Genomic DNA, 9,599 nt, shown 5'->3' on the forward strand with positions numbered 1-9,599 from the left:
ATGTGGGTATAATTACAATGTTTAAAAAACATTTAGATAAGTACATGAATAAGAAAGGTTTGGAGGGATATGGGTCAGGAGCAGGCTGGTGGGACTAGTTTAGTTTGGGTATATGTTCGGCCTGGACTAGTTGGACCGAAGGGTCTGTTTCTGTGCTGTATGACTATATGTGCAATATTGTCTGTGTCTCTCCAAGTCCATATTGAGACTCAAGGGGTGGAGGTTGTCTGCTGAGAAGTCTTGGCTTCTCCTGTTAAGCAAAGACCATTCCTGCCATGTTAGCTCAAAACTTACAATTAGACAGATGGGATTTTCACAATGAACATTTTATTAATACCCAATATTTCTAGTTTCTTCATCAAAGGATATCTGCGCATAGATCTTGCTCAGGAAGATTACAGTAACCTTTTCTATGGCATTATGTCAAATGCCTTTTGCAAATCAACACATTACATCTATTTTCCTTCCACAAAACCATGTTGACTCTTTAATTATATTACATATATTATTTCCTAAATGTCCTGTTACTATTTCCTCAAAGGTGAATGCCAGTATATTTCCAGTTACCTCAGATTACAACAGGATCTGGACCAGATGGGCCAATAGGCTGAGAAGTGGCAGATGGAGTTTAATTCAGACAAATGCGAGGTGCTGCATTTTGAGAAAGCAAATCTTAGCAGGACTTATACACTTAATGGTAAGGTCCTAGGGAGTGTTGCTGAACAAAGAGACCTTGGAGTGCAGGTTCATAGCTCTTTGAAAGTGGAGTCACAGGTAGATAGGATAGTGAAGAAGGCGTTTGGTATGCTTTCCTTTATTGGTCAGAGTATTGAGTACAGGAGTTGGGAGGTCATGTTGCAGCTGTACAGGACATTGGTTAGGCCACTGTTGGAGTATTGCATGAAATTCTGGTCTCCTTCCTCTTGGAAAGATGTTGTGAATCTTGAAAGGGTTCAGAAAAGATTTACAAGGATGTTGCCAGGGTTGGAGGATTTGAGCTATAGGGAGAGGCTGAACAGGCTGGGGCTGTTTTCCCTGGAGCGTCAGAGGTTGAGGGGTGACCTTATAGAGGTTTACAAAATTATGAGGGGCATGGATAGGATAAATAGACAAAGTCTTTTCCCTGGGGTCAGGGAGTCCAGAACTAGAAGGCATAGGTTTAGGGTGAGAGGGGAAAGATATAAAAGAGACCTAAGGGGCAACTTTTTCACGCAGAGGGTGGTACGTGTATGGAATGAGCTGCCAGAGGTTGTGGTGGAGGCTGGTACATTTGCAACATTTAAGAGGCATCTGGATGGGTATGTGAATAGGAAGGGTTTTGAGGGATATGGGCCGGGTGCTGGCAGGTGGGACTAGATTGGGTTGGGATATCTGGTCGGCATGGACAGGTTGGACCGAAGGGTCTGTTTCCATGCTGTACATCTCTATGACTCTATGTCAGGCTAACTAGATAATCTACTTTCACTAATGCTGTTTGAGAGATCTACATCAAGCCAGGATAATAGTGCCTCGAGATCTCTGAATTAGAGAGATTGCAAAACAGGTCACTTGGCCTGAATCGACTTTAACTCTTCTATCCCAGGCATAGTCCTAATGTTATAATGCCCTTGTAAGTGGCTGCTACCCGTCTGGCCCAACGTTTGACTTTCCAAAAGGCAAAGCCAAAAGAATCAGAATTTCCATAGAGATTGTATGTGAAGTCAAGACATTGAGCCTTCACTACAAAAAATAGTGTTATTAATAGTCTGTTAACATCTTTCTTTCAACATCGCTTAATTGATTCCTAAATGGTAGCATTGACTTGTCCTTAATTGCTAACTTGAAGCCAACCACACAGCTTCAAAACAGTTGCTTTCTTCAAAAGAAAAACTGTCTGTTCTCTGAATTACATCTTTTCATTTAATCTTGTATTTACGTCATCTTATTCTGTGTCAGCCCTAGCTCAGTAGGTAGCACTCTTGTCTCTGAGTCACAAAGTTGTGGTATGGGTTGAAGTGCTACTTTAGTTGTTGAAAACTGTCAAGTCTGACTGCAGCAAAGAAGCAGTGTTGCACTGTTGGAGGTATTATCTTTCAACTGAGGTGTTAAACTGATGTCTCACCTGCCCTTTCAAATGGCATAAAAGATTACATGGCCCTGTTTCAAAGAAGAATTATGCTTGACAAACATACTGGCATTTTTTGAGGATGCAACTGGTAGAATTGCTAAGGGGGAGCCAGTGAATATTGTTTACTTGGACTTTTATAAGGCCTTTGATTCGGTCCCATGTAAGACCATACATGGGGCGGCAGGGTGGCTCAGTGGTTAGCGCTGCTACTTCACAAAGCCAGGGACTTGAGTTTGATTCCAGTCTTGGACAACTGTCTGTGTAGAGTTTCATATTCTCCCCATGTCTGCGTGGGTTTCCTCCCATAGTCCAAAGATGTGTAAGTTAGATGAATTGGCCATGCTAAATTGTCTGTAGTGTCTAAGGATGTGCAGGCTAGGACAATTAGCCATGGGAAATGTGCAGTTATGTGCAGGAATAGGGTAGGGGGTTGGGTTTGTGTTGGATGCTGTTTGAAAGATTGATGAAGATTTGATGAGCCGATCAGCCTCTTTCCATACTGTAGATGTTCTATGATTCTGTGAAGAGGTTAGCATGCAAAGTTAATGCACATGGGATTGGAGGCAGTGTACTGACATGGATATAGAGAATTGGTTGGCAGGCAGGAAAGGGGGTGGCAGCCAATGATTAATGGGATATCACAGGCATCAGTTCTTGGACCCCAGCTTTCACATTGATTTTAATGTCCAATTTTGAAGGCAAAACAAAGATGGGTAGGAGGCTGAACTGTGAAGAAGATGCAGAGAGATATTAGTGTGATTTGGACAAGTTGAGTGGGCAAATGCAAAGCAGACGAAATATAATGTGGATATGTGTGAGGTTATTCACATGGGTAGCAAAAGCAGGTGATGGATTGGGAAAGGGGAGGTGCAATGAGATTAGGGTGCACTTGTACACCGGTTGCTGAAAATAAGCATGCAAGTTCAGCAGGTGACTAAGAAGGCAAATAGTATATTGGCCTTCGTAGCAAGAGGATTCACGTGGAGGAGCAGGGATGTTTAGCTACAATTATACAGGACTTTGGTGAGACTACACCTGGAGTATTGTGTGCAGTTTTCCTTTCCTTATCTGCGGAATGATATTCTGACTATGGTGGGAGTGAAACAAAGACTGATTCTTGAGTTAGCAGGATGATGTATGAAGAGGAACTGGATCAGATAGAACTATATTCACTTGAATTTAAAAGACTGAAGGAAGATCTCATAGAAATGTATAAAATTCTAACAGGTCTAGACAGGTTAAATACAAGAGGGATGTTTCCAATGACCAGGGAATCCAGAATCAATGGGTCACAGTCTGAGGATATGGGGTATGCTGTTTAGGACTGAGATGAGGAGAAATTTCTTCTCCCAGAAACTGGCGAGCTTGTGAAATCTCTACCACAGAAAGCAGATGAGACCAAAACATTGAATGTTTTCAAGGAGTTAGTTATAGTCTTAAGGGCCACGGGGATCAAAGGTAATAGGGAGAAGGCGGGAACAGGATTCTGAGTTGGGTGAATAAGCCATGATCGCATTGAATGGAAGAGCAGACTCGAAAGGATGAATGACCTACGCTTGCTGCTATTTTCTATGTTTCTTTCAACAAAGGATTTCTCCTCCGTATCCTGACTAAAATTTATCAATCAACATTACAAAACAAAGCATCAGGTCATTATCATTGCTGTTTATGGGAGCCTGCTGTAGATAATTGTAAGCATATTTCCTACATTACAACAGTGACTACACTTGAAAAGTAATTTACTGGATGTAGGTTTAGAATAGAAAGCAGAAATCATCAGCAGTGCTTCGCCTGGAGGCCCACTGAAGATGTTACATAGTAGGGTGACAAAACGTCTGCAAATGAACCTTCCAGCTCAGCGAGCAAACCTACATCTAGAATCTCAACCTGAGCTACAAATCTTCTCAAAACTCGCTTAGTAATTTAATTGCTTTAAAGGGCTTTGAGATGTCTGGTAGAGTCTATTATCAGAAGAAATTATCTGTTCTTTACATAATGTTCATTCTTTCATGATTTCTCCATGCCTTTATCAAATCACTCCTTAATCTCTGTTCCAACTAAAACAAAACATGTCTCTCTTCCCGAAATTCTTTATCCTGATGCATCTATGTAGCCTCAATACACCTCATCACAAGTCCCAAACTGTGCACAATACTCCAACTAGGATCTTGAAGGTTTGATATAGATTCACCATTTAATCTGAATTTTATATATATTAAATCCTCTGTATCTGCAAGCTCATGATTTACTTTTTGGTGCAGATAATCAAACTTGTAAGTAGCACTAAAATACATTATGGGCGGCACGGTGGCACAGTGGTTAGCACTGCTGCCTCGCAACGCCAGAGACCCGGGTTCAATTCCCGCCTCAGGCGACTGACTGTGTGGAGTTTGCACGTTCTCCCCGTGTCTGCGTGGGTTTCCTCCGGGTGCTCCGGTTTCCTCCCACAGTCGAAAGATGTGCAGGTCAGGTGAATTGGCCATGCTAAATTGCCCGTAGTGTTAGGTAAGGGGTAAATGTAGGGGTATGGGTGGGTTACGCTTCGGCGGGTCGGTGTGGACTTGTTGGGCCGAAGGGCCTGTTTCCACACTGTAAAGTAATCTAATCTAATCTAATACATCATCTGCAGGCAAACCGGTGTATCGTGATTTTTAATCTGTATTTTTAACAGGCTCCGCACTCGCAAATTTCATCATCCATGGGGGTTCTTAGAAACAGAACCCTCATTTATACAGAAGAATGATGATATATTACTTGCCATGAAACCCAGTATTCCATTCGCTTTTCATTAATGGTCTTATCTACTTGAAATGCTGCTTTTAATATCTTGTGCACCTTCAATTTGCAAATTCCTCTTTTTCTGCATTACACTGACACCGTCTCTAATTCAAAGGATAATGATCAACTTTGAATTTTCTACCAAAATAACCTACCTCACAATTACGGACATTTGCATTTGCAGCATTTTATCCCTTAAATCAACTTAACCAAATCACAGGAAACAATCTGTTTCTATTGGCTCACAGTCATCTATTTAAATATCTTTTGAAAGCTTTGACATTGGGCTTCTCCAATTTCATATTAAAATTGCATGACCAGGAGACATGCCCTTGGTTTAATATTAAATCTGGTAGGTAAAAATAATGATTGCAGATGCTGGAAACCAGATTCTGGATTAGTGGTGCTGGAAGAGCACAGCAGTTCAGGCAGCATCCAAGGAGTAGCGAAATTGACATTTCAGGCAAAAGCCCTTCATCAGGAATCATTTCGCTGCTCCTTGGATGCTGCCTGAACTACTGTGCTCTTCCAGCACCACTAATCCAGAAATTAATATTAAATCTGGCTAACAGCACCTCAAAGTTCAGCACTCTCTCAGGTCTGATGAATTTGCCAGATTGTGTGCTAAAGTCCCCAAGAAGTGCACAAAGTGGTGCAACTATTGAGACACAATGGACGAGGAACCATTACTGAGCTGTACTAAGTTAGTCTACTTCAGCTGAAAACATGGAAGATGGATCTTGGTGCATTTGGAATCAGAAACGAGTTAACATTTCTGCTTTACATCACACTCTGAGCCTCTTGCTACAAAAATGGTGCATGTGAGGAGGCTGGACTGCAATGCATTACAAAACCAGGGCTCAATAAATTTATTCCTCAGGCTAATCTTGAGATTTTTTTGGAGATAACATTTTGGTTTTCAGGGGCTCCTTTTGTCAGTCTCTATCTCATTCAATCAGTGGTGCAGGCAATTAGTAACAAGGTCAGAAGTCACACGACACCAGGTTATAGTCCAACAGATTTATCAGAAATCACAAACTTTTGTAGTGCTATCCCTTCATCAGGTGAATTCCCCTCATGAAGGGAACAGCGCTCCGAAACCTTGTCATTTCAAATAAACCTGCTGGGTAACCTCTGACCTTGTCCACCCCAGTCCAACATCAGCCACCTCCACATCATGGTTAGATTTAGTGACAATACCTACTGCATTTGAGTTGATATACAGAGGATTTAGATTCTCACAGAGGCAGTTGGAGAATTCCTCAATATTTTCAATAACTATCACTGCTCCATTAAACTTAAAATCACAACACATAAGAAAAGCTTTAATTTCCTCAGTAACATAGGATTTACATAAGCACAAGTTCTTGATGTAAGTTAGCAACTAGTACTTTGAAAGTATATGATGTGAACTTGGTACCTGCTGTCTAGTTATGTCTATTTACCTCTTCCCTAATAAACATTCCCCACCCCACCCCCCTAATTAAATTTTCCCTGGTAAGTGGGAGATTTCAGGGGAGAATTTGCCCACCATTTCCATGCATTCTGAGCCCCAGTCAACACCATATAGCTCACTGAAATGAGAAGAGCAGAATTGAGTGTGAGATCGCAGCTTCTCATTGTTTATTTTTCTGCTATTCCAGCTCCAGTACCTGCCTCAACTAACGAGCAGCAACATCTCACCAGCACCTGAGCCCAAGAAGTATCACCGGCACAAGAATGACCATCACTTGCCCAACATCTGACTATATGGCAGCAAAAGCCAGCGAACCCAGCCAAACACCCACCTGCACTTCCACAACTTCCCCAACAAGTGGAACCCCTGACGGAATACTTCCAAACCCACACTGCATTTACAGGGACCGGGCCATTCAATAGATAGGGGTTTAAGGAGGGGTTTTGGGCTGGACAGGGACTTGTGTTCTTAATTTGGCACCATATTTGTGCAGGGGGTCCAGCCCCCACATGAATGCCAGTTCTATCAAGTAATGCGACAGGCCCATGCTAATATTGCAATGTTTGGTGGAGACTGTCCAGTAAATAATAATACCCATCAGCCAGGTTCTCTTAAATATATGAAGATACCTGAGATATGCAGTCATTTGTACATTATGCTGGTTTGCAAATTATTTTTATTGGCCAGTAAATCCACAGTGGTAGTTTTCTAGTCGATTGAGGAGTTGACACTTCAGAAACACATGCCACCTATTGGCCAGAACCTACCATTACAGTGACTGTTCCCACAGCAAAATTGAACAAGAAATATTGACATAGCAATTCACATTGGGAAATGTTGGCTGAAAATTGTGACCAAAAATCATAACAGAAGGAAGTAAGCTTTTACGGACAATAAGTGCCTTACATTCTTACATCCTCTGTATGATTTTAAGACAACCAAAACAATAGTTGTCTCCAGAATAATGTCATTAATGTATGCACATAATCTGTGAGTACATGCCATGGGAGGGGTCACCTTTCTCTCTTGTCTGAAGCCTGAGCATCTATTCAACTTCCAGAATATCCCAGGTACATTCTGTCTCTGCTGGGTTTGCATGGATGACAGATGTGGTTTCAACTCCTTCATTGCAGGATTTGAATTGAAACCTATTTCTCCAACCAGAATTTAAATCTGGATAATATCCTATTATATGGCTGTTTATTTCTACAAGTGACAGCTATAATGATTTGAAATGTACAGTAGTTATTCATTCTATTCACACACATCATTTTTGTCCAATATTAGACATTGTGTCTCATTTGAACACTGAAGAGATCAATGAGATGAAACTAACCTAATTTCCTAAAGTGGGGACCTCAAGTGGTTAGGAATTAATGCAAAATCCTTCGCAGCTGGAGAAGTGATATTGAAGTGTGGGACAGGGAAGATGTTGATGGCAAATCATTGATCTTTGGGACAGCAAATAAGGATTACATTTCCCTTGCAACTGCTGGCTTTCAAGCACAGTGCTTTGAAGAAGCATATTTTCTTACTGAGACTGTTTGTTTATATGGAAGCAGAGTGTAGCTTCATTTGGCAACTGGCACAATTCCTTAGGCCTGCTGCCAAGCAACAGACCAATAAAACAATAAAGAGGCAGTTAGATCTAGATGGTTACAAAACAGGACAAGGTTGGGTTAAGACCCTTCAATCTTGACTTCCCCATTAAATAAGAACCTAAACCTAAACTCATCTCCACCATCATTCAACTGTTGAGTGACTCCTGGGCCACTGATCCAACAAGGACAAAGAAAATTGTGGGATAGATTAGACATTAAATGAATGTCATTGGTTCTACTGGCTTAGATTATTTGTTGTGTTCAAAATGACTGAGGGTTACTCTGGAGCTTGAGCTTCATTGTAGCTCCTGGTTTATTTAATAATGTATTCCACTGAGATTGGAATTATGCATATAAAAGAAACAGCCTTTGTCCAGGGCAAGGTTCCACACTTCATTCCTGTTAGTGAGTGGGAAGATGGACCCTCACTCCTCATCTAGTACAACTGTTTGATTTGCTTGCCACAAGTGAGAGATCATGCTGTGTGTAAATGTATGCCATGTTTCCTATATTATGATAGAGACTACATTTTAAAAGTACTTATTTGATTGTTAAGCACTTTAGGGCATTGAGGTTTTGAAAAGGAATGTATAAATACAGTTTATAAAACACTTTATCTTACAATCATGTTCATTCAGTCTGTCTCCTTATTTAACATTAAGGGAGAGTTCTGTACATCATAACATGTTATAAACAGATGTTAGGAGGTGACAGCATCTCTCAGTAACCTCTAAAACTGCACCTTGCCAATGGCCAGTACCTTGGTAACAAGAGACATGCCAGTAACTGTGCAAGTACCTCACATTTCAAAACTGTGAAACAATTAAGGAATTGAATTTTTTTAAACTATTTCTCTTTACCCAATCGTACACTCTGACACTGTGAAAGCTGAACTTCTTGATTGGATTATTCACTGTTCACTGTTCTTTATTATTATAGTTGTCAATCTTCTAGGATCATCTTGGCATCTCCAGAGATTGCTGGACACTACCATGAAAAATCTAAAAGAAACATTGTTTACATTTTTTAAACAGTTTACATTGAACACTTTCTTTTCGCTGAGATGGAAAAACGACTGTTTGACTGGGTAGGGCAGTTGGATGTGGGGGTCATATGATTTAAATCTCCAGAAATACATCTATCCTGAGTTGGGAGCTCTAACTCCTGTTGTATAGTCCTGGAGACTCGGCATTTAGAATGCAGCAGTCTCCTTGATTTCAGACGAAAACATTAAATCCCACATAAGTAAAAGTAAAATCTTTGGTGCAAGAGAATGTGAGGAAGCTTCTGAATTCTGGGTGTGCATGAATTTGGGTGTTTGCATGATTCCTAAACTGGGGAGCAGCATACCACATTGATAAGAGGGTCAAGGATCCCTGCAATCTGAGGCAGATGGTAGATGGCTTTTGGGTAACGTTATTCAATCAGATCTACTCCCTGCAGTCCTGCATGTGTTTTTCTTCTCTTTTTCGTTTAAGTACATATTCAATTCCCTTTTGCAAGTCATTGCTGTGTAGTCTAGTACTGACCAATAATCCAAGTTGCTGATAAACAGGATGCATCAACATGGCTGGTGAAGATTGATAGGATTGTTAAGAAGACATTTGGTATGTTAGTTTTTATTGGTAGAGGGATTGAGTTTCGGAGCCACGAGGTT

At 40.9% G+C, this 9,599-nt stretch overlaps 1 protein-coding gene across 1 annotated transcript in view; it reads left to right on the forward strand.

Moving 5' to 3' along the window:
- The window catches only part of LOC122542860 (cyclin-dependent kinase-like 1), a 60,638-nt gene extending 52,072 nt beyond the window's left edge, over positions 1 to 8,566 (forward strand). Inside the window, exon 9 of the mRNA XM_043680961.2 lies at positions 6,529 to 8,566. Coding sequence (XP_043536896.1) covers positions 6,529 to 6,630 — 102 coding nt within the window. The 3' untranslated portion in view covers positions 6,631 to 8,566. The remainder of the gene's footprint in view (positions 1 to 6,528) is intronic.
- Positions 8,567 to 9,599: the final 1,033 nt, after the last annotated feature.

This window comes from Chiloscyllium plagiosum, unplaced genomic scaffold (genome assembly GCF_037043375.1).
Source record: "Chiloscyllium plagiosum isolate Xiang-an unplaced genomic scaffold, Cpla_swu_hap1 HiC_scaffold_47, whole genome shotgun sequence".
NCBI classification, from domain to species: Eukaryota; Metazoa; Chordata; class Chondrichthyes; order Orectolobiformes; family Hemiscylliidae; genus Chiloscyllium; species Chiloscyllium plagiosum.